The sequence below is a fragment of the Etheostoma spectabile genome, chromosome 15, assembly GCF_008692095.1.
Source record: "Etheostoma spectabile isolate EspeVRDwgs_2016 chromosome 15, UIUC_Espe_1.0, whole genome shotgun sequence".
NCBI lineage: Eukaryota > Metazoa > Chordata > Actinopteri > Perciformes > Percidae > Etheostoma > Etheostoma spectabile.
The window spans coordinates 7,820,971-7,846,055 of NC_045747.1; the positions used below are offsets into that span (position 1 = coordinate 7,820,971).

The 25,085-nt window shown below is 41.3% G+C and overlaps 2 protein-coding genes and 1 long non-coding RNA gene across 5 annotated transcripts in view; 1 reads left to right on the forward strand and 2 right to left on the reverse strand.

Moving 5' to 3' along the window:
- Positions 1-298: 298 nt before the first annotated feature.
- Positions 299-22,644, reverse strand: tbc1d16 (TBC1 domain family, member 16). Of its 3 annotated transcripts, none has more exons than XM_032538155.1 (13): positions 22,330-22,644; positions 17,522-17,734; positions 15,669-15,831; positions 15,000-15,320; positions 9,165-9,359; positions 8,842-8,989; positions 8,536-8,700; positions 7,801-7,949; positions 5,415-5,549; positions 4,303-4,489; positions 3,875-4,054; positions 2,769-2,915; positions 299-2,119 (listed from the first exon to the last, which is right to left on the reverse strand). In XM_032538155.1, the coding sequence occupies exons 2-13, from the start codon at positions 17,700-17,702 to the stop codon at positions 1,826-1,828; spliced, it is 2,265 nt and encodes a 754-aa protein (XP_032394046.1). In that variant the 5' UTR covers positions 17,703-17,734; positions 22,330-22,644; the 3' UTR covers positions 299-1,825. The 3 variants fall into 3 exon arrangements, with proteins under 3 accessions (XP_032394046.1, XP_032394047.1, XP_032394048.1); XM_032538156.1 differs by lacking the exon at positions 22,330-22,644 and adding an exon at positions 17,919-18,092; XM_032538157.1 differs by lacking the exons at positions 15,000-15,320; positions 15,669-15,831; positions 17,522-17,734; positions 22,330-22,644 and adding an exon at positions 11,605-11,737.
- Positions 18,306-25,085, forward strand: part of LOC116703430 (uncharacterized) — a 26,645-nt gene continuing 19,865 nt past the window's right edge. Inside the window, exon 1 of the long non-coding RNA XR_004335431.1 lies at positions 18,306-18,329. This is a non-coding gene — a long non-coding RNA (uncharacterized LOC116703430). The remainder of the gene's footprint in view (positions 18,330-25,085) is intronic.
- gaa (alpha glucosidase) overlaps positions 23,419-25,085 on the reverse strand; it is a 9,615-nt gene continuing 7,948 nt past the window's right edge. The window contains 4 exon segments of the mRNA XM_032538154.1: positions 23,419-23,769; positions 24,003-24,091; positions 24,385-24,537; positions 24,732-24,896. Of these exon segments, the coding sequence (XP_032394045.1) occupies positions 24,026-24,091; positions 24,385-24,537; positions 24,732-24,896 (384 nt within the window). The 3' untranslated portion in view covers positions 23,419-23,769; positions 24,003-24,025.

Below are 25,085 nucleotides of genomic sequence, written 5' to 3' on the forward strand. Positions count from 1 at the left end.
CATGATAACTAATGGGAAAAGGAGCAGTTATGAATGTAATTTGCAGACACTGCTTGCTGAGTGAGAGAGAGCGCAAGACCATGATGGGGGGGCGTCTTAATGTTACACTTTAGCAGCAATTTGAAGATGTTTTCAGCCCCAGGAGTGTCATTCAAAAGCTCTCTGGGAAAAGCCTCAGAGTGGAGACCACCTTACATCTGGGACTTGCAAATCACAGAGGCAAGATGCAGATCGCTATATATCCCTGTGCGGCGCTTAAATCGTCACTTTCTTCTCCATCTCTCTCTCTTTTTTTTTCTCTGAAGAGACCAAACAGCCAGCTTTACTTTTTTCTCCATATGATGACTGCTATAATTAAAGAGGCTGGTCAGGGGGGAGGCCCTCTAACTCATTACCAGATGTTTAGAGGTCACTCCCGTTTGCACACACACACACACACACACCCCCACACCCACCCCCACCCACCCACCCATCCACACACACACACACCCACACCCACCCACACAAAAAAACAAACAGATACATTCATGTGGACTGATTCTTAGTGTTGATAGTGCGTTGTCATTCATTTTAAGGTGAAAGTGGACAAAATGCTGGAGGTAAGAAAAAACAACAACCTGTGCTGACAATATTTCCCAACCCTATCTAAATATGGTTCAACACAGACAACTAAATGTAAGAGAAAACACAAGGCTGTCAATTTTTTGTCAGGATAAAACATGTTTGTTTTTTTCAGCCAGCGCTGTCATAGCCATCCCACAGCTCAAACAGGAAATGATATCTTAAGAAGGTACGGTTTAAATGATTATGCTCCTATTGCTTAACAGGTAGGCTAAAATGAATGTTTGTGTCTGACTTTTATCAGAAGGAAACATATGCCTAGCTTTATCCTGCCTGTCAGGAAACAACATTAAGAAAAATAATGAGAATGTTCCTTTTCACAATCTGATGAGGAAATATGCAGAGCCCTATCATGTGATCACATACGTGTTTGTCATGTAAACACATTCTTACCTCTGTTTTGGGCTTGAGTGTTTTCTAAAAAACAAGTTGTGCCTTCTATATGTCAAGAATCACTCATGCAAGGATATAATATTGCTAAATATTTTTGTAACTGCTATTTTAAACGCAAACGTTCACTTGTTTAAAAATTAAATTAATAAAGAAAAAAAATACCAGTAATTCATTATAATCCTGTTTTAGGTTAACTGTTCTTTGTTAACACAGAGGGTTTGAATTTCATGTTAAAAACGTCCTGCTCAGACTTGAGATATGCACATGTAATTTGATATTCACACAAATATTCCATTGTGAGAACACTGCAACATTTTTAAAAGTTCAAGTTCAAGTCCTGTGAATGAATCTCCAGTTTCATTTGACCCTCGGTCAGAGTCTGCACGATTTCATGCCAGTTGCTTCAGACCCTGATGTGACCCCTGCCCACAAAGCCCATGAAAGTATGCCAAGCCAGCAGCAGACTCAAACCTGAAGTAGCTCCAGACCAACATAGCGCCTGGTGATTGTCTATTCTGCTCCAAGATGAAAGTAGCCTCTTGACTTCCAGCCCGTCCAGTAGCAAACCTTCCTCATCTTGGATTTATGTGATGCTGAACATTGCAAATAACATTCTGGTAAGGCAGTGTTCCACATTGCACCATATGAAAAGGTCAAGTGACAATAATCCTCAGTAAGATAGGGAAACTAGAGGCAGGGACTTAGGGAGAGGAGTCAAAGGGCAACAAACAGTTCAGGAATCCAGTAGATGGATCCAAACCTTTGCTGTACTAACATGAGCCAAGACAGCAACGCTCCCATGGCCTCTGTCTCAGGACTGTTTCCGAAAGGTGAAAATATCCCGAGTTTTGGATCCTTTCTTGCCCTGTAGTGGATGTGTGGGGGTGGAGTTTGGCGAAGGCGTTGATGACAAAGAGGGTGAGGAGGGCTGGGGGGTGGAGGTGCCACCATAGGGGCAGCTCTGTGAGTCAGGGTGTTCACCAGAACACTCCACAGTAGGGATGTAGCGGCTGTCCCACATCCCCGGGCCACACAGTTTGCAAAGGTCGTGTAGGCTGCACGGGATTCTGGGTAGCAGGCGGAACTGGTATAGAAGGCTGCGGGCCTGAAAGAGCAGGGTAAAAGTGGCAAGATAAACTAAAATATGTAAAAGAGTGGAAGGAACTTTGGGTTGACAAGAAGTTAGGGAATGCAAAACAGTGTGTTGCAGATATCAAACATAGTGGAGTAAAACATTAAAATGAATCAATAGCTTTGACTTTGGTAACAAAACAATGTCAAGGTCAGCATTGCGATGTGGTACCTAATGCCGGCGTGCATCGGATGCAAAATCTCTGGCAACAACAAAAGGAGTTACACCATCTGCATGCTAACATGAACACACTGCCTGTGGTGGCAAAAGCACTAACACAGAATCCATAAACATGAGGACGCAGGCACAGTAGCAGGGATGCAGATCATAAATCCTCTACATGACATGGCAACATCCCATTTAGCTCTGCAAGGCCTCTGTGGGCAGGTTACAGTATGTCAGCGCTGCTATGCTGCAGCATTGGGAAAGGCTACTTTAATGCAAATATAACCCCGGTTTGAAATAAAAGTAATGCAGCAGTCTGTGGAAGAATGGTTATGAGCATGATTATAGACAAACTATAGTTTAATAGTTTAAGATGAATGGATAGCCATTTACTTTGGGTGTACCATACACAGGTGACATAAAGGCAAGAATACCCAAAGCATTTACTGCAGTGTACCTTGCGTAGCACCAGTTCTCCATTCATGTGCATAGAGAGGTTGCTGAAGTGGAGCAACATTTGGTCAGTGGCGAGCTGCTGCTCTGTCACATCCTCGCCATAAAGAACAATGATGGCCACACACAGGAACAGGTGGAAGTAGTCCATCTATGAAGACACGGAAAGAGGTTAGTGAGCAGATCAACACTGGAAGCCAAATGCAGGAATATCTGCAAATTAGCAGTTTGTTAAGGACCTAATGACAACATGGTCCTGGATCACTGTATTTAGTTGTGCCCTTGCTGCAGGGTGCAATATGAAGGTTACCACAGAACAAAGAAAAACATATGCACAAATGCAAATTTACAGTGAACCCTGTTCGAGGAAAATGCAAAGCATGAAGGTATAGTATTTGGAAATTTGAGATTAGTGATGTGAAGCAGTAGTAAGAAGGAGTGATTAAAAACTTGTTTCGAAAACTAAAAATTAAAACTTGAATAAGTAAGACTTTGTACTGTATGTAGTCAGGAACATTGTGACACAATGTTACTTAAAAAATCATGTAACAATCAGAAATTCTTGCTTCTGGTCCATGTGGTATGTGACATTCAACCGTCTAAACCAAGGTTTCACTATGCAATCTCCTCTATTAGCACCTGTAGCTGAAGATCAGAACATCTAGCAGAGAGCGCTTGAACTACTGCACACGGAAGCCCTACGTGAGCTTAGTTACTGTTTTACAGTTCTCTTACTTCTTTACAATATACAGTTGTAATGCTTTTAGGAAGCATTGTTGAATTGCATCTTTACTGTACTTTACTGTAAGGATCACTAATCACTCTTGAATTAAACCATTAAACTCCTTCAAAACAAAGACGCAATATGACATTTTATAGGTTTTTAGGAGGATTACAATAGAATGGGGTGACAGGCTTTGAAAAGATAACATGGACTCTTTTATTGTTGACAATGTTAGCTGTGCATTACTGCATGCTTCCTGAAAAACTATTCAAAATGTCATGCTGGACTGATACAGAATACAGTCCAGCGCCTCTGTGCACTTGTTTATGCAAAGTTTTTCTTACAAACTTGTGTATGCAAAGGAGGCGATCCGGCAGTGCGCTGACCTGGTAGTGTGCCCAGCAGGCCTCCCACATGCGCAAAGCCTCAGTGTCGGGGAACTCTCGTTTGAAACAGAGCAGGATCCAGCGGTGGCAGAAGAGCAACTGGAGGCCATCCTCCCCGAGCCTGGTCAGGTGCTGGTGGAAGCGGGGCAGCATGAGACGCAACAGCTCCCGCAGATACATCTGGAGGCGGGTCAAAGAGGGTACACACTGTCTTACAAACACAATAAAACGCTTTCTAGTGAGATTTAAGCCTTTTTAGGCTGGCAATTTGCTTCTCTGAGCTGCATGTATACACCGGTGTTGTTTGGACAGGTTTGTGTGTTTCTTTTCTACTTGTACAGATTGGGGGTGTAATGTATGTGTCCACATCAAGAAAACCACACACAAATCAGGTACAACTAACTAAAAGACACAAAGAAACATCCTACCAGCTGCCTCTCCATGTCTTCATCACGCGGGGAGCTGATGAAGATGGTGTTCTCCATGAGACCAACAAAGCACCAGAAGGTGTCGCTTTCATCCTGGATCTCAGTGAGGAGGGGGGCCACCAGGTCGGACATGCCCTGGCAGTAGCCCATATCTGGGTTAAACACTGCATAGTTGAGCAGAATCCGCCTGGGTCAAGGACAGCCATGATGATCACAACATGAACATCAAGCACTTTTGAAACATCTCAGCAGAAAACAGTACATCTAATACAATAAAGCTACAGAGTGTGATCATGTGAACATTTCAGCTTTTTATTAAGGCTCTTGTATAGAAATTTCCACGACCCTGCAGCAAAGCCAAACCACAGAGTATGGTCCCGCCCAAACACTGAATGATCCAACATGTGTTTCAGCATTGCTGCTAATGCTTAAAAAACATGACAAGCCCTGCTTAAGCGGTTGCTATGACAACTCCTCTGGTAACCAGGGAGATAATTAATGATCTTTCTTGTTTTTTTTTCTTGTTTTTTTTTGTATATGGGTACTACTTTGAAGTAAACTTCAACAAAGGGAAAACCCAGAGGACTTTGTTTTATTATTCAGTGAAATATTAAACAGTAAAAATAGATGTCATTTGAAGGGATGCATACTTTGCACTGCTTTGAAAATGAATTCTAAGAAGTATCTTCAGCTTGCTTGGGTCGAACGACCCAGAGAAAACCTGTGAGATAACCTAGGAAGCATGAGATGCATCTGGGATCACCCTGCCCCAGACGCTGCGTAAGACATAATACCTAGACAAATAGCAGGAGCCTCGATGAGAGTCACTAAACTAATATGCTATTTAAATCCTCTTGCTTCTCGTTTAGAAAGCCATTAGCTCTGAGTATGCATCAAAAGTGTTCAGACGGCTTAGTCAGAGTCAATAAAGCATGAAACTCATTTGCAGCTCCCCCAGGGTTCAGAATATGAAATGAATAGGTACGCCTGTGCGTTGGGCTGAGGAATGGCAATGATAAGGATGGGTTGGGAGAAGGTAAGGGCAAAGAGACAGAGAGAGAGGGAGTGGGGGGGAAAAGGAAGAATGGGAAAATAAATAGAAGTGGTCTGACCTCATGATCTCCACATTGGGGTTATTCTCTCCTCTGAAGAAGTGGTTGCTGCGGTCTGTTCTCACCACGTCTTTATCCACCGTGAACTGGACCTTTCTCCAGAACTCGCTGTGCTCCTCCGGGCTCATAGATAATCTGAAACAATATGAAAAGCGGAAACGTTAGATACATGAAATAAAGAAACTGGAAACCAATCTTGATTGAGATAACAACAAAGTCAGTTATGACAGATTAAAAAGACAAAAAGAAGGCTTTTACTGCACAATCTCTAAGGAAATTAAGGGAACAAATATAGTTTCATCAAATAATCTTCCCCTCAAATGTCACTCTGGTGTAAACACTGTTGGGTAGCTGCAAATGAACTACAAAATGTGGGGGTGGGCAAGCAGTGGACTGAAGGGCTATTTCACCATCAAGTGCTCCATTGAGGACAATACCACAACCATAAAACCCCCATCTATCCCTCTAAATGTAATGGACTACATTAGCAATGTAATCTGTCTATAGTCCAATCAAGCCCTAACAAGCAGAGGGGATTTAATTAACACTGTTTGTTTTTTCATGTGGCCCCACCAGGAATAATGAGTGCACACCTGATGCAACGCCACGCAAGTGTTTAGTTTCAGTGTTATGTGGTTGGACTCTCCCCGGCCAACCCCCCCCCCCCCCCCCCCCCCCCCCCCCCCCCCCCCCTCTCTCTCTCTCTCTGGAGTTCAGTACATGTTTTCATCACTTTATATGTCTGAAGCCAGTATGGTTAAACAAAAATATAGCTGTGTTTACATAGGTATATTAAATAGGAACATTGTGTTAGACACTACTACTGCCTTGGACTAACTTCTATTAATTTTAGTTCATGTTCCTTCTTATAGGGACAAGTATGTGTGCCACATGCCACAGCATTTATAGTCTTAGCTTGTTTAAAGTACACAAATCTCAACAAAGCTCAAGGAAATACACAGAAAAGAGCACAAAGTACATACAATGATTTGAAATGATTGTTTAACATAAAACTTCTTTCACACGAATGATTCTTCTTTGAATGATGTTTAAACCTGAAACAATCAGTCGATAAAAAGTTAAAGTGGACTTCCTCTTAACTTAAGAAATCCGAACCAAAAAAAATAGCTATTTTGAATGTTTGTCACGGGTGCACCAAAAATGAAATAAGCACTTCCTCTTCCAGCCAGCCAGAGAGAACATTTTCCTATATATACCCATGCAGTGTGTTAAATGGCATATTGCAATGTATTACTAAAAAAAGACTTGACTTGCAAACAAACCAGAAATATGTGTTTGAGTGCAATAAGATTAGCTAAAAAGACAGAAAATATGTGTATTGCTCATGCATTAACTGGAAAGAAGTTACCCAACAACTGTACTTTACAATGAAGAAAACCAGCTCATGTATGGCAGTATAAACTATATAGATGTTTTTTATGTTTTCTTTGTGTGTAGCTATTTATGATATCTAAAGGCTGCCATTTAGTGATTTTGTAGCAGTTTTCTTTCACAATGACAATATCCAAATTATTCTTCCATGTCACTTCCACTTAATCCGCTCACTGTTTGCCTGTTGATCTACATCTGCAGTTGTTACAGCTGCATTGCATCCTTTTGCAGATGCGTTGTCATCACAGATAAGGGAAGGACATGAGTTTAGGAGACAAGGAACAAAACCACAGTCTTGTATCCTTGCTCCTAATGATCAACCAGTGGCCCGGAGGCTGCTCTAGTCAAATGGTCTTTAAAGGAATCTATATAAGAGTCAGACAATGGCTCTAATTACCTCACTTGGATAAAACCTACTGATGTACTCAAAATGTTAATAGGCCATACACATGAAACCTGTCCAATTATCATATTCATTACAGACAGAGCAGCATAACGGTGTAAAAATTTGTGCACACTCAACCTTTTGTTTGAGAAGTGAAGACAAATAAAGACGTTTAAGTACTTGTGTGTTTTTGTGTGCGTGTGTCTGTGGTTTTTTTCCTTCTGCAGAGTATGATCTGATAACCACTGACATGTTTTCTCTCTAGAGACCTTTTATTTCACACCCGGCACCTCCCTTTAACACTTCCCTGATTGTGCCTATTGATTGCTTAGTGCCTGCGATGAGAAGCCACAACAGACTCACATATGGTTTATTGTTTGTTTGTTTGACTGACTGCAGCCATGTGTATCTGCTGTTTTCACAGTGTCAAGAACACTGCTGTGTCTTGATAAGACTTTTTTTAATTTTATTTTAAATAAATTGATTTATGTTTTGCAAATAAACCTTAAATTAACTTTCATTTGGTGGCAAAGTAGCAGCCAGGAAATTTCCAGATTTCTACACAATATAACAAACACACATATCTATTTATTTTGGCCTGTTCCCCACCTCCTCTGCTGGATGTCATGATAGTGCGTGCGTTTTTGCAGTCTCCAGGCCTCCCTCTCCTGGGAGGTGGAGTCATAGCTGTAGTAGTGCAGCAGGAAGGGCCACACCTCGCCACGAATGGATGGGTCGATACCACCGAAGAAGATGGCCTGGCGGAGAGTGGTAAGTGAGAAAACACAGTGAGCACAAAAGGGCAAGCAGGGACGCAGTGAGGGATCCCTTCTAATATGAGAACATATTAAAAGACATACTACAAACTAGATGTGCAGACACCCTGCATTCAACCAGTATCTTTCTGAACTACAGCAGATGGGTTATTTCATGAGTGTTGCAAAACGCTGCAAAACCGAAACCCCTACACTATCTGCCATGTCCAGCGAAAACAGTGCTCTTCTGTTATTACATTTACGTGTTTACAGAGGAAATGTTCTTGGTCACAGTCTAACTGCCACTGAGTCATTTGAGTAATATGGTAAACCTTCACTTGAGTCAATCCCAAGAACTCAAATGACTCACAGGGAGACATTGGCCAAGACCAATCCTCCAATTATTTACAGATGAGAGGTGCTGATTCAAACTGAAAGTTATGCACTGCGGGCTTTACCTTCAAAATGACTTTTAGTAACTAAGAAAAAAATGCAAGAAAATGTGAAGCTTGACTCTGTGGATAGCAGCAGGTGAAACCTTGCAAAATAATTACACAGATCATAAAAACATGCACACCCACAGACAAACCTTGCGTAGCTTATACTCCTCCTCCACCTGCCCATTGTGGTTGAGGTGACGTAACCAGGTAGCAACATCCAGCCGGCGATACAGCTTCTCCTCTGGGTGGGTCTCAGCCGATGGCAGGATAGGCCTCTGGATGGAAAACTGCATGCAGGATTTCTCATCTGACACCTGACGGAAAGAGAGTCAATGAGCAAAAAATGTGGACACAGAACCAAAATTTAAGTAGAAAACTGGGAAAGAAAGGCTGAAAATGTCCTTGGTTTCTCACTAAAACGAGATGCCAAAGAAGATTTTGTAATTGTACCCAACCTGGTCTTTAAGTTGAGTTTCCCTGCAGCACTTCCACTGTTGGAAGACCTCAGCCAGCTTGTCCAGACCGGCATGATGGAAGTGTAGGATCTTATATTGGCTCTCTCGGCTGGCAATCACCAGCTGCCCACTGGTAGAAGCCTCATCACTGCAATGATAAATATTTGAAATAATAATACTTATTACTTAACGTATATATATACAGATTTTCAACTAATCCTCATAAAAACAAAACCTACAACAAATCATATGGGCAATGCACAGTAGCGCAACGTGATGACCCCCTTTATGACTTCCCTGTGAGATTTGCACTCCCTTCTGACCTGAAGAAGAGTCTCAGTGACCTCATGTGACCCAGGTCCACCCTGAAAACGCCGCACAACTGCTCCAGGACCAGCACCTTCTGCTGTTCCTCCCAACGCATGCACTGCAACTGGCTGCCGCTCTCGGAGGGGGCGTGGCTGTCCAGGCTGGAGGCGGAGCTTGCAGAGTGGGTCATGGACTCCTCGCACAGTTCCCTGGCAAAATAAATAAATAAATAAAACTGAGTTTTGTGAATGCATTTTTGCCACTTGCTTGAGGGAACTGAGTGATGTTTTCCATGAAATCAAAGAAAGGACACTTAAAAACATAAACAAATCTGTCTTTTCTTGCGCCTCACATTCAGAAACAGAGACATTCTTCTCTGTGGAACATTAATAATAAATGTCATGTAGACAGCAGCCAGCAGTGTTTAGCCCAGAGACAATTGTGCAGACATATAGTTTAGTTCTGCCCTGTTGTTTTCTTAGTATAGTTCTACCAAGAGGCTGAGAATGGGAGGAATGTATAGAGGCTTCAGAGGACACACACATGGAAATGTGTACACACACAAATCCCACTGTCTGCTGTCCAATTTCCCCTGTCATTCCCCCATGGCCAGCATGTTGTTCCCGGCACTGAAACATGAGCCGAGGGTTCCTGGAGGACACACACACACACACACACACAACACAAACCACACACACACACACACACACACTCATGTACAGAGAAACACAAAAAAAAAAATCAGACAAAGCTGTGCAAGTGGCAACACAAATCTGCATCCTGCAAAACACACACACACACCCACCACACAACACCACACCACACACCCACAACACACACACACACACCACACACACACCAAAACACACACAAGCTAATGACCATGATGAACTCTCAAACACGTCTAGAGACATGCTAATGGTGAGAAACAGACCAACATAGAAATGTGTTAACCCTCTGACATTTGAGCAGTAGATATCTACATGAGTTATCTGCTTACTACTGACTTTCAAACACACTTATAATTTATTTAAATACTTAAAACCCAAATTTATCATGAAAAATTTAAAATTATTAAAATTATTTATAATATAAAGAAAAATGCTACAATAACTGTTTATCTCATTTGTATGGATGGATGTGTGAATTTAAAGGTATCCTTTTGTAAGAAATTACAATTTTTCACTCAGAAAACTATATTTTATTTACAACACATTTACAGGTGAACACAAGTGACATGTTGGGGCATTGAAAAGATAAGGGAGGCCGGCCCAGTTTAATCTATTACAATCATGTCTGGCTAATCATTTCCCCGTAAGCAGATGGGAAAATAACAAGGCTGATCAATCCAAGCTGCACAGTTTCCTCTGCTATCTGGTGATTTACTGCTCTTTGTCTCATGTATCACAGCACAACCCAGACTGTGGAATACAAGGAGACTGGGAGAGAGGCACAGACAGCTTTGATAAGAGAGAGAAGCAATCTAAAATATATTTTAAAGAACTACTGCACTCGCTTTTTCATATCTCTGATGACCGCGAAGCTCCGGGCATTAACAGTCCATTTACAGCAGACATGTATGTGTAAATACACTTTTGCATATTTCTCTGTGCATAAATTCAAGTGCAAAAACCGTGGGAAATGGGGTGAGAAACCACATGATTCTTGGCATTATAACATTGATCTTCCGCTGTGCTGCATTCAAGCGGAAACTCAACAAGTGATTAACAATGTCTGTCAGTGTCAACAGCCTGATTCTGTCCATGTACTACAGGCAGCAGATACAGGCTGCAGGCAAGCCATAAACTGTACATAGAGTACATTATGTAAACAAGCTGTTTTGATGGAGTCGGGGTGCTGCAACCAACACGTCCCACCAGGCCAGGGTGATATCAAAACTGCCCCGAGGCCCTTCATAACACCTCGCTCCACATACACAAGGCTTTACCCTGGGGGAAGGTGCTGGCAGGTCACCCTGAGAACCAGAAACAAGTGCAACAGGCCTCCCGGGACTCCCAGGCCCTTTAGCTAATCCCTGGAGAGATGAGGGAGGGCTTGGGTGAAGGGGGTGGTGTGGGCTCTCTGCAGTGCACACACTGGAAAGTGGTAAGTATAGTTGGGAGTTTAGAGAAAAATATTTGAGGTTTGCTGTCTTATTTATGAATCATATGGTATTCTAATAATCCCAGAACCAAAACAGCACACATAAGTAAGACTTTCTAAGTACTAGATAAATGTGAGGGGTCCTGAGATAGCACAGTGCCTATAAAAAAGTATTTAAGTTTAATTTTTTCCAACAGTGATTCTAGCTACCTACAATCAGTTCAAGCTCATTGACTACACACAGGTAATCTCCATTCAACTAATGTGGTATCTGTCAAGCATTTAGATCTAATTTCTGTTTTTAACTTTGAAATTAAAAAGGTCTTTTTCTGGGGCACCTGGGTATCTCACCTGGTGGAGCGTGCGCCCCATGTACAGAGGCTCAGTCCTTACTACAGCAGCTGTGGATTCAACTCTGACCTCCGGCCCTTTGCTGCATGTCATTCCTCCTCTCTCCCCTTTCACATCTTCAGCTGTCCTATATAAAAAAAGGCCTAAAGTGCCAAACAATCATCTAAAAATAATTAAAAGTTTCTGTTGATCAGTGTGAAAAAGCCACATTAAAATCTAATATGATTCAATGTTGTAAAATATTACAAGAAAACGTCCAACAGGGGTCCAATAAATAAAAAAGGAGAAAAACCTTTTCTGATACATAAATGTATTTTTAATAATTTCTTGAGGTCTTCTCTACTCTTAATATGATTTAAAAAATAATAATACTAAAACTGTGGTTGTTGCTTTCTTTTAAGGCATCATAAGCCACACATATCAGAAACCACTTATCTGAGATATGAGAGGTAAAAATCTGCAAGTAAAGCCTCAAGAAGGTACATATTGATAGTCAACAACTACTGTTAAACTTTAAAGGGAACTCATTGAGAAGCTTGACAGAGATTGCTGTGGATTTCTCTCCCACCACTCTCCTCTTCCCCCCCCCTTTTCATCCGCTCTCGCTCTCCCATACGCGGCTCTTTCTCTTTGAATGATTCCAAGTGACATGTTTCCAGTTCCTGGCCCCTTAACAGTGTCAATTAAAGCAAGAGAGAGAGAAAGAGAGATTGAGTGGGTTCCAGGGTTTTGGCTGCTGCTCTACTCTCTTCAGTCCTCTAATCCGGAGAGCTGACATTCAGCCCAGCACAACAACTCCGGGAGCACTGGGAATCAAAGGGCTTCACACAGACTTTAGGGAAGGGGAGGGGGAAAGATATTTGAGAGGTGGGCAACACCAAAAGAAACAATATGGAAAAAACAGAGAGAATGAGAAAGTGGAAAGGATGCAAAATGAAGAGTGGAAGGAACAGACAGATAGGGGATAAGGAGGAGAATTCAACACAAGGGGGAAAAAAGGCAAAGGAGAGGATGGATATGAGTGCCAGAGACCTTAAGAGAGACGCTAACAGCGAGTAAAGCACAGAGGAATGGAGGAAGAGAAGGACAGAGTAAAGGTTAGAAGCTGTGAAGCAGAGAGCACTGCCAAGTCACACACTGACTGCACTTACAGCAAGCTGGGGTCTGACAGTGGTTAAAAAGGCCTAAACACACACTCTCTCACTCTCCTTGACACACACTGACACAGGCTCACACATTCTGGGCAACATGTCAGGCCAAATAGCTGCGTGAGGAAACAACCACGGAGGGAATCATAAAGTCGAACGGCCCTGAGCTCCGAACAGCAACACAATCACTGTCCAGATGGCTCGCTTGATTAGAGAACAGTCTCTGGAAGCACTGAGGTTTTGGGTTTGTAGGATTTGGGGACTTATTTTGGGCCATCTGTGACATTATAAAAAATTCCAAATGGACCCATCTTGACCATTTCATGCCTTCTACTTGAAGTCATCTACCTGCTTTCACTCCCATGACACATTCAGCTATAATGTAGTGAGCCACCTTGTGGCCTCAGAGTGTAAATTATCCCTCATGCAATCAATTCTTTTCTTTTTGGCTCCACCTTGTGGCAGTAAATGGAAACTGAAAAGACATTTAATATAAATGTAACTGGTAACAAATAACCATTTAAGTTACAACGCTACAGATTTCAGACATTTTTTTGTCTAAAAATGTGTGGACGCAACAGTCCTCAGTGATGTAAATAGTGATTTGAGCAGCAAATTGTAATTTATGAAAGTATGGTAAAGTTCATATAGAAATCAAATATAATAAAGATAGATAGATAGATAGATAGATAGATAGATAGATAGATAGATAGATAGATAGATAGATACTTTATTGATCCCCGAGGGCATACTTTAAGAAGAATATAAACTGAGAAATGTGTATTTGAGTACATTTATGATATAATTGTATTAAGTGCAGCCATAGCACACACAAAGACAGCTCACTCACTTGAAAGCACACAACCTTACATTCTTTTACAGCATACATACATTTAGGGATTATGGAATAAATATAAATCCTCTCTTTGCCAAAAATAACACAAAACCTTTTTTGTTATTTAGTCTGTAAAATATGTCCTACAAATCACAACATCAGTGCATTCTTCACTAGAGCCTACTACTCTGTAGCTTTGCACTGAGGCCATGCCCTCTGGGTAATTGGGTTTGTGTTCAAGCAACCTGGGGGGAGGTTACATAAGAACTTACATGCAGTGACTATTTTGTTGGCTGATTCCATGTTTTTCACCTAACATATTTAAATGATATTGCTTTTAGACCAACAAAAGCAACTACAGTATGCATTAATGAATTTAACACCTTAACAAGAGGCTTTTGAATGTCGGATTTAAATCTTGCTGAGTGAGCCATTTATTTGACAATTCTCTGACCTTTACATGCTGGTTTGAAAAGAGAAGACTGGGAGGAACTCATAAAGAAAATACAAAATGGTATAATTTTATCAGATTTATCTTAAAGTTAAAATGTAATTCATCTAATCACCTGTAGATCAACAATACACGCCTTGAGATTAATTTAAAGAAAACTCCCTCAAATCATTTTGCTCTTAGGCTATACATAAAACATTAAAAAAAATCCTTTTCCTTTTAATAATCTGAATGTAATTCATTTACATAACTGCTCTTGCAAATATGATTCACTTACTTTCAACAAACAATTAGGCCCAATTAAGTTGAACAGGAATCAGCAGCATGTGTTATCTTTAACAAAGGCCTGAGAGAGTCTGTTTTTAATTTACTTTAGAGACAATAGCCAACATTTAACCACATGCAACTACTTAATGCAACAAATGCTTTTGTATTCGACAGAACTCTGCTCTGCTCTTGAAGGTGCTCCTTACTGTAGTAGCAAACACAATTAAACCCCAAAAGGCTATACCGACCAGAACTCAACAGAACAAGATCGTGGGATATTTAATACACATAACGCTCAAGGCAAGAAGATGCCATCATAAAGTACAGGACTGGAACAGCTGACATAACTCCTTTAGAGCTCCACCAGAATTAAAGTGGTACTTGAGATATTGTGATTAAAATTATAATATGAGAAAGCACGGAAAAATTGCTCTGGCAAAGAGGAATAGCAGTCACACATATAGTATGCTATATAGTATGCACCCTAACGATTTGGTTACCAGGGCGCCCTAAACATCCCAATATTTGGAAATATGTGGGACAGAAGTGGAGTTATAAGTCAGGTGGACAAGGGACCATAATATATAGCTATTTTTCTACCGCTGAATGACAAAACAATGGATAAACTTAACTCTGTTTTGTAAAAGTAACAACACAGATCATGACCAAAGCCCTTTTCAACCCTCTCACTGACCTGCTTTCGCTGTCCAGGAAGACAGAGCCGCTGCTTTCACAGAGGGCCTCGCTGACGGGTGACAGGCAGAACGGGGAGGAGAAAGTGTCAGAGTCTGAACCCATGGTACTGTCCCGACTCACTTCGTCCGACAGCTCACAGGAGCCCTCGTCGCCCTCCTCCCCCGCTGAGGGCAGCTGCTGCTGCTGCGGCTGCTGCTGCGAGGAGGGATCCGCCCCTGCCTCTTCAACCAGGCTGTGGCTCTCTGCCAAGGTGCTGCTGGTAACGTTCCTCTCCTCATCCTCAACTTCCTCCTGGGCTGCTGGGTGACGGGTGTGGGGTCTGGAGGGGAAGGTTGGGTTAAAACACAGTCATTGTCATGTATAATACTAATATAGGGCTGCCAAATTAAAAGAAATAATCTAATATTGAATATCTTAAAAGCTTTAGTGCATAACTTTTTGATAATAATGAACGTTGCATTCAAGCACTTGCCAAATGAGTTGCTACAAAGCTAATTAAGACTAAGACTTAAGGGGGGCGGTCACAGAAGGCTTGTATCATGGGGACGAGACATTAGTTTTATGTATCATTGATTATCATTATAATAACATATAGAAACACTGTTTCTGTGCATCCAAGACATTTAATACACTGTGAAGATACACATTTAAGAAATGACTTTCCTACCGTCGGCCTCGGCGGCGTGCGTTTCTGCGTACAGGGGAACTCTCCGGCGTGATGTAACGTAACGCCTCCTCATCCTGCCTCTGGATGCGGGAGTTGGGCACCCAGGTCAGAATCAGGGTGGTGCCCAGACTGTCATCCTTCTCCGTGTGCACACACAGGTAGCCTGAAGGGGGCAACATAAACCAAAATTAAATTATTATTTATTATGTTAAAAAGGGTAACACGTTTGGAACTGACAAAACTTTTTCTTGATAGCAGGCAGCTGAAACCCAAAAACAAACAAAAGCTGAGAAGAGATAAACACACAAAGAGATGACGACACACCCTAAGGTGTGCGCACGCACACACACACACACGCATGCATGCACACACACACACACACACACACACACACACACACACACACACACACACACACACACACACACACACACTACTCTGCTGCTGAAAGTGCGATGCCATTTGCTAGTTGAAATGGATTAGTAATTCTGCATATAAAAAATGGCTGGGCCACTGGTGATGGATTGTATCATTGTCACTGCACTAGGAATTTCAAATTCAGACTATTTGACGATTTCTCAGCTTACTTCATTTATCTCATTACAGTTTCTTTCTGACACTATGGTACTTTTCTCACACGTATGTGGTAATATTTCACTTACAGTACAAATAAACCAACAGACCATCAAAAAGTACCTCTTTTCACAACTACTTCTACACTTCACTGACAATAAAATACACAATACGGTCATACAAAGTATGTGAATAACTCTGGACAGGATCTTCTTCTCTATTGTTAAATACTTTTTACCAACACTATGCCTTTTGTCTATATCAGACATAATAAACAGTTGCGTATATACTGTGGATGGTTGTTGTTTTTTGCCTGATATAGTCCGATGCAACACTATTACTACTAGTGTTGGTAACTTACCATAGTGCTCAAACCATAAGGGCCACAAAGGACCACTGCAATGATTACAGTGTGTACAATACAATAGTGTGGATGAGGCTTGTGATAACATTACTGCTGACCAATGTCAGCCTTGGATTTGACATTCAAGATGATTTTTCCCAAGGCCAAATTCATGCAGGTTAGTGTAGTGTGTACTACAGACAACTTCTACAGTAAACATTTTTTGTTACAGTGTTTTTTACAATATTTGATTAGACAAAACCTTACAGTAATGTTGCAATACAGTAAAAGTTTGTTGCATCGATGATTGGGGAAGATATCCTCATTGATCACACATCTGATAATGGGATAGGCATTATGGAAATAGTTTGTTGTTGAATTTGATGGGTAATCGACAGTTACTTTTTCACCTACTGTAATGTAAAAACAGTGAAGCAAACAGGTCATCTTTAGTACTTCAAAGAGTCATTTTGAAACATGTGTCTTCCATTGTTTGGTCTTGGACTGAGGGATTGTTACGATAAATTAACTGAAAGAATTGCACTATGATAGATTTAGGTGACTTAACAAATGTACTCGTTGTATTTCACCAGAAACTTAGTGGTTGAAACATTGGGCTTGTATTAAACGATGTTTACGAGCCAAAGGACTAACAAGTAAAATCAGTTGGGTGTCTTGTACTTAGAGTTTTGAAACACTGCACCATACTATTGATAATAATACTATAGCGAATAAAACACTGTAATAACTATGTTTAAAGGGAAACTGGATTCACACCACCCAGATATCATTTATATACTAATTCTAGTATGGATGTGTTATTATTTAATCTGCTATAGATAGATGGTAAAGAAAGAAGAAGAAAGGGAAAAAAGAAAAGAAACTACTACTACTATATAGAGCAAGAAAGACACTTTCAACATCAGTCCAGCCTTACCTGGGTGGTGCTCTGCCAGGCCAGGCAGGGGCTCTGAGGGGTGCACACAAACATTGTTTTTGGAAAAGATGATCTCGCCATCCAGGCCCGGACGTAACGATGAGCTCCCTGCCCCTGGGTTAAAGGTCAGGAGGTCGGAGGCCTTGGAGGAGGCACGCCGCAGGAGCCGACCCAGAGACATCTCCTCAGACAACGGGACACTGGGCCCATCCTCTGAATATTTGGGAGTAGAAAAGAAAGACACAGGAGGGGAGGTCAGTCCATGATAGTAATAGAATGGGAGTGTCAAAGACCAGGTAAAGCCAAGGGCAGACATAAGAAAAGGAAACATGACAGCTACATATTTTAAAAAGGACAGTGACACAGCTTAGCACTATAGGACTGCACACATCCTCACCTACACTTCACCTCATCTGTCACAGGTGTCCCTGTATTTACTGCAGTGTCCTCTCTGCTGCACTCAACCCCACAATCCCCTTACTCGTTCATGCTTGTTCAGCATTTCCCTGTGTCACATTTTCTTTGCCAACGCCTCTACTTACTAACACAAACCCATTCACAGGATCTGTGGATAGTACTGTAGTGTGTACCCAAACGGGAGCCACCTTCTGCAAACACCACACACACACACACACACACACACACACACACACACACACACACACACACACACACACACACACACACACACACACACACACACACACACACACACACACACACACACACACACACACACACACACACACACACACACACACACACACACACACACACACACACACACACACACACACACACACACACCGTGTGAAATTCCAAGCAGTTATCAGTAGCAAACACATGTCCTGAACTGGGATCAGCACGTCCAACCACCTGTGTTTAACTTGTCTGCTTCAAAGAGAAATATTTGTGTGATGTGACAAACATCCAGTCGAGCAAAAAGAAACTTTAGGTTTCAGCACAGTGTGTTGCTGAGGGCTTTGTTCTTTGAAAAGATGTGAAGGGAATCAGACTTTTCAGACTCAAAGAACACTTAAAATGCAAATAAGGTCAAACTTAAAAAAAAAAGAAATGTTGCTTGATCAGCTCACATAAAATTAATTTTCTTTCTCTTTGCTTTGACATGTGTGTCTGTATCTTTAGACCCACTTCATATATGTAACCTTGTTTTCTTGCTGGCAGAACATAGACATGTACTCCCCACTCCAACTCAGGAATGTTTCCTCCTTTTTCCTCAGAGGGCTTGTTTACCTCTGGTTGATTAAGCAGGCACCAAACTTCCTGATGCCAGGCCCCAGACAGGCACAAAAAGCAGGCATGATATCGAGGAGGCTTACTGTAGGCCGTCATTTGGATTACATTTATGTTTGCGTGTTGGTGCTTTACCATTTGCGCAGTACATCTTGCACCTATGAATAATCTCTGTTTTCCACTAAGTTTTATAATTTTTTTATTTCATCAATCCATTTTCATCCGCTTATCCGGTATTGGGTTGCGGGGGCAGCAGTTCCAGCAGGGGACCCCAAACTTCCCTTTCCCAAGCCACATTAACCAACTTTGACTGGGGGATCCCAAGGCGTTCCCAGTTCAGGTTGGAGATATAATCCCTCCACCTAGTCCTGGGTCTTCCCCGAGGCCTCCTCCCAGCTGGACGTGCCTGGAACACCTCCCTAGGGAGGCACCCAGAAGGCATCCTTCCCAGATGCCTGAACCACCTCAACTGGCTCCTTTTGACACAAAGGAGCAACGGCTACAAAACAGATCTACAAAAACATGGAGGTCTGGGACGGTGCCAAGGGAGTGGCAGACCGGGGTGGTGGTTTCCCTCTTCAAAAAGGGGGACCAGAGGGTGTGTGCCAATTACAGGGGTATCACATTTCTCAGCCTCCCTGGTAAAGTCTACTCAAAGGGGCTGGAAAGAAGGGTTCGGCCGATAGTCGAACCTCGGGTTGAAGAGGAACAATGCGGATTCCGTCCTGGTCGTGGAACAACGGATCAGATCTTCACTCTTGCAAGGATCTTGGAGGGAGCTGGGAGTATGCCCAATGTGTTTTGTGGATCTGGAGAAGGCGTATGACCGGGTCCCCCGGGAGATACTGTGGGAGATGTTGCGGGAGTATGGGGTGAGGGGGTCCCTTCTCAGGGCAAACCGATCTCTGTATGACCAAAGCAAGAGCTGTGTCCAGGTTCTCGGCAGTAAGTCGGACTCATTTTTTAATTAAATTACAGGTTAATCAAAAATAGTCAAATAGTCAATAGTCAAAAAGTCTGAGGGCCCAAAGGGATTGTTTTGAAAATTCTCAATTCAAGATGATACAAACCAAACCTAAAAAATTGTCATATCTAAGAAGCTGGAGCCAGCAAATTTTTGACATTTTTACTTGACAAATGACTAAAACAATTAATCTATCAAAATCCAAACAAAAAAGTTAACAAATTTCAGACTCTCAACCAATAATTTTGTCTCTACAATATTCGCAAGTGATTAATAATGTAGAGAGAGAACTCATTTGATATGTTTTTTGCCTTTTTTTTGAAAACAGAAGTCTGAAATCATAATAATCTAAAAAAAAAAAGGACAAAGTATTTGTTTGCCAAGTCAACATTCCTCTATCCGCAAGCCACAACATTACACTACCAGTACTGAATAAGCTGCTGCTGTTGGGCTATTTGCATGATAACTGCTTCAAACAGCACTACATTAATCCTCTTGTAAATAAACCAGAAGGGCTTAACGCAGTCTACTACTCTGACTCTGGATTCCTGCAAGACAAACTCCCAAAATATGATACCTGGACATAATGACAGGCTGACAGGCAATCTTAAACATGACACCCAGCTGTTTCCAATAGCCTCGTAACAGCGATAACATAATTCACTGCTGTGCTGCTCCAGTGGTTATTTTGGTCTGTATGTGATTACAGGGCCACTCAGGTCAGTTTGATAGTGCCAGTTTAGTCTAGATCTCTCATTACTCTCTTCTCACTTCACCTTTTATGCTGTCAACACCTCAATGTGCTCACACTTGGCCTCTCATCCCTGACCTTTCACTGTTTTATCAAATGAGTCACATCCTTAACTGTAGTCTAGTCTGACTCTGGCGTGCAGAATACTTGTTTTTACATTGTTTTACAAACTTTTAACAGATTCCCTGCTGAAAAAACTTTTGATAAGAACTTGGGTTTCAGCTTCTCACCTCTGGGCAACATTAATTAAGTTGTCATGCTGGCATTTGAATAAAGGAGCAGAGAAGCCCTTTACATCTGCGCTGTTTACTGACGTGCCTGGGGCAACTGAAAGGAGACCAGGATCATAGAAGCCTGAAAAACAAGGTTCTGTGGACTCTGCAATGGCTGGGTAAGTTATGAGGAAACTTTATGGATGACTCGGTGGGAGAGTGGGAAGCATACAAAACATATTTTACTTTCAGGAAAAGTCTTATCATGAAGATTCATATCATAAAGTAATATATTGTGCTGAACAGGGGGTATACTTAAGAAAAGAAGCCATTAAACATAACCCCTGCAACAGCATGCTGGTATTAAGCATAGACTAATTATATACAGTCTACGGTATTAGGTGATTCAATTGCAAATTAAAAAGAAAAGGAAACAAATGTGATTAATTACTTACTTCTGTTGTGGGAAAAGTTTCAAATTGTGCTTAGATGTGTTGCCTTAAATTGTTCTACAATCCTAAAACTAGAGCCTAATTAATGAATAAACTGGGCTGATATATTAGTCAATCTAAGCTTATCTCTTATATTGATATCATTATATTAATACTCAACTGTCAACTGATAAGAACAAAACACTGCAGCAAAGTAATGGCAAAGATCCTTTAAGTAGTTTAAAAACAGGAACGCCATAAATTAAATTGTCTACCAGAGCACTGACTAGTTTATTTTTTCAACCATGAATGTCGTGCTCAATATATGGACATAATTGAAGTGATCCTTCGACCAAGTGATTGCTTATGGTGCTAATGCAAAAAATGAAAGAATATCAGCCAAGAGAGGTTTTAAGACTAAATTTCTGTATCCACCTAGAATAAAATTTCCTGAAATTTAAGTGTAATGTTGTTCTAGAATGCATTTCACTAAAACCTTTTACAAAACATTGCAATCCAATTCAAAAAACACACCAACTGCAGCCTTACAGAAGGACCAAAAATTGGATCACCTCATGGATGGAAAATGTTTCACATAAGTAGTATTTATGATGTACTGAACTGCATTACTATGTACAGGGGTTTTCCTTTTACTGCTTAGTCAGTAGGCTACTGTGAATTCAGGTTAAAGTCGTTAGCCCCATACAGTGGCTAAACTACCAAAATAAAAGGCTGGTTGGCCTCTCCCTGTCCTGACTGTGGCAGGACTGGATCAAAAGCCTCAGTACAGTAACAGCCTGTGTAACAGAGGCGTGCCATGATGTCGGGGGCTCCATCAGCATCCGCCTGACAGAAGGAGAGGGGAAGATGGGACAAGTCTTGTACCACCACAGAAATATTTACACACACTATTATACATGTTTTTGGCCCGAGCAGCTATCTGTACCATCTTGAGCATAAATATTTCAGCTGCCTACCGTTAGACCATGGGTGAAATCCTTTGCTAGTTCCATTTCACGGTGTCCGCGTTTACAGGTAACTTTGAAATTTGTTTATGCTAACAGCAGCAATTACACAAGTGTTACATTATTTGCTCGTACCGGGAAAATGTATCATTTTTGGCTGTTGTTATACACCTGTTCCAAAAGGATAAATAAATGAATAGCAGAAACGGGGCCAAGCGGCTGAGCCCTCACCTTCGGTCCCGCCGCAGTCTACAGCCCATGTCGGACATCCATCTCACCGAGCAACCGGGGGTCGAACGGCATGTACCAGCGTCGTTTCACCGCCTATTTTCCCGGATTTAGCTCAGCTGTTAGTCAGGAGTGTAGTCATGTTTGTAGCCCTGTGTTTTCCGACAGTGACACCACACGTTTGACTGCTGCTCTTTCCACAGCAAAAATAACACTTCCGGTTAACTTTCAAAGTAAAACCTCCCTGTCGACGAATACGGTGCTGGCCCTTTGAGACAATGTATGACACTTTAATTTATGAACTAAACCGGTCTAACTTCCTATGATTACTTGGCCATGTGTGCCTAACTTGACTTAACAGCTCCAGACGTATATGCTTCAGACCAATCCCCCAAATTCTCCCGTTTTCGTAATGTCATTTTCTCATTACACAAATCCCTAATTTTAGATTTCAGATTTAAAAACACGGAGGGACACCAGGGCATGTCCTACGTCCTCATCCAACCTGGACTATCTTAAAAAGCTGACCCTTCTTTCATCACAAGTGACGTTTTAAAGGTCACTGGCAGAAGCTTGAATGCAGTTGGTGCATCATCAGGACCAGAGGTGGAGTCAGAGCATCTCCTTGCACAGCTGCTGAAGCATCTGTTCGTTTAATTTTATTTCAGAAAATAAATAATTACGCTCCTTGCTAAATTTATAATACACAATATACGACCTACAACCTTTAAATTAAGTTGTTTTTAATTTATTGTAAAGTTGGCTTGGTGATTAAAAAAACTAATTTGCCTATTAACATTACAATAAATCATTTATATATTCAATATACCCTCTACTATGATGTTAGTACATGCGAACACTATTCAACTTCATCAGCTAAAAACCATGTGATGAAACTGTTGCTAATATAGCAGCAGTGTCCTTCATACAAACAAATAATACATTTTGTATTATGTTGATAATAAGTAATGACATATGCTGGTATAATGGATCTCATCTCAGAGACAGGAGGAGAATTATAGTAAACAATAAGCAAATAGCTGTAGCATAATAAACCTTGTCATCACTCAAATGCAGGGCTGCAAACAAATGTATCTTTTTTCAAATTTTTATTAATAATGCACTTCAGTAACAACAATATATAGACATGATTTAAAAAATACAAAGAGGTTTAGGAAGTATAGACATTTACATTGTCTTGCTTCAGTGTGGCAGTTAGCAGCAAAAATTACCTTGCAGGAAAACCTGATCAAGATGAGGACTTCCTTGGTTTCATATTTTTATAAACCTGCTGCTTACAAAGTAGTAATTTCCAATTTTGACAAAGGCAGAGCAAGCAGAAGGTGCATCTCGAGCTCTAAGATGGTTGGGATGGCTCAAGAAAATCCGCTGGTGTCAATGCAGAAAAAAGTAGCAGTGAAAATACAAAGGCTCCCTAAGGTTGAAAAGAGAGAGTTCTCTGCGCTTCTGAAAACCCCAACAATCCGGTGCATCCAGGGCAGGAAAAAAAAGTGTACAGTAAAAAAAGAATCGCCACTGCAGCACAGATGTCTTCTTGATTTATAGTTTTTTTTTTTTTTTTAAGGTGTCTAACACTGACTAACGTTTTGATGTAGAATTACATCTTCATCAGAGTCCTAGATTCCTCTTTTTTTATTCTTTCTTTTTTTTACTCTCTTGGGCAATAAAGTCCAATGCATCAGAGAGCCCATTGGACTGTAAATACCTTTGACATGGGCAAGGCCAGGCTGGTCACTGTCAAAACCTGTGGCACGAGAACAACACAAAGATGATTTGACTTAATTGTTAGATTTTATGGCACAAAGACAGTAGACATGATGAGTAAAACAGGAGGACAAACTTAGTAAATAAATCAATACACAAGACATACCAATCAAACCATAACATACCAACCATTTCAGAACAAATTATCTGCAGAATAATCATTTCTACTGTTTACTGATCCCCAGTGGAAACTACAATTTACACTCTGTTATGTTACTAATCACTACACACAGGCCTGAAACAAACACGCACACGTGCACGCAAATAACTCACCTTGGTGTCACTACGGTACATGAAATCCCTGACTTTGTCCCCGTTTGCTAATACATATAGGGGTGACGAGGGCACCCCGAACACCTGCAGCCCTCCCAGCACCAGACCATCCAGGGCCCCATTCAGCCTAAGAGGATCACTCACCACCTGAGACTGAAGAAGACATTTTGTGACCATTTATTTTATTCTTTCATCTAAATTCTGTATATCAGGAAGGCAATGTCAAGGTTTTCACGCATTTAGACTATCATTCAATAGAGTCAGTGCAGTAATTTAGAAGAGCAGTAAAATGCAAATTATTGCCTCATCAGCTTTCCCAATGCAAATATTACTTGTCTCTTCCCTACCTGTCCAGCAATGAAGATAATGTAACAATAATTTCTCATTTCAAAGGTTTCAAGACTGTCCCCGTCATCCCAGAACATATCGCCCCAGGCCCAGCCGCCTGCTGACAGTGCCACGGTCAGGAAGAAAGAGTTTCTGCGCGCGGCTGCGGTTGTCAAAGCAGGTTTCTTCACAAGAAAGAAATCAAAGATCAAAGAAAAACAATGAAAATACTTTTCTCTGGTTAGTGTTCAGCTTTAAAGGTACCATGGCATGAAAATTTTAATTTATGAAGTTTTTTAACGTTAATATGAGTTCCCCCAGCCTGCATATAGTCCCCCAGTGGCTATAAATGGCGATAGATGTAAACCAAGCCC

Excerpts from the sequence above, each read along its gene's own strand:
- tbc1d16 (XM_032538155.1), bottom strand. The coding sequence starts at position 17,702 with ATGTCTCTGGGTCGGCTCCTGCGGCGTGCCTCCTCCAAGGCCTCCGAC. Across the intron at positions 15,321-15,668 it reads GCACGCCGCCGAGGCCGACG|ACCCCACACCCGTCACCCAG; the intron begins GTAGGAAAGTCA and ends CTTCCCCTCCAG. Across the intron at positions 7,950-8,535 it reads AGGAGTATAAGCTACGCAAG|GCCATCTTCTTCGGTGGTAT; the intron begins GTTTGTCTGTGG and ends ACTCTCCGCCAG.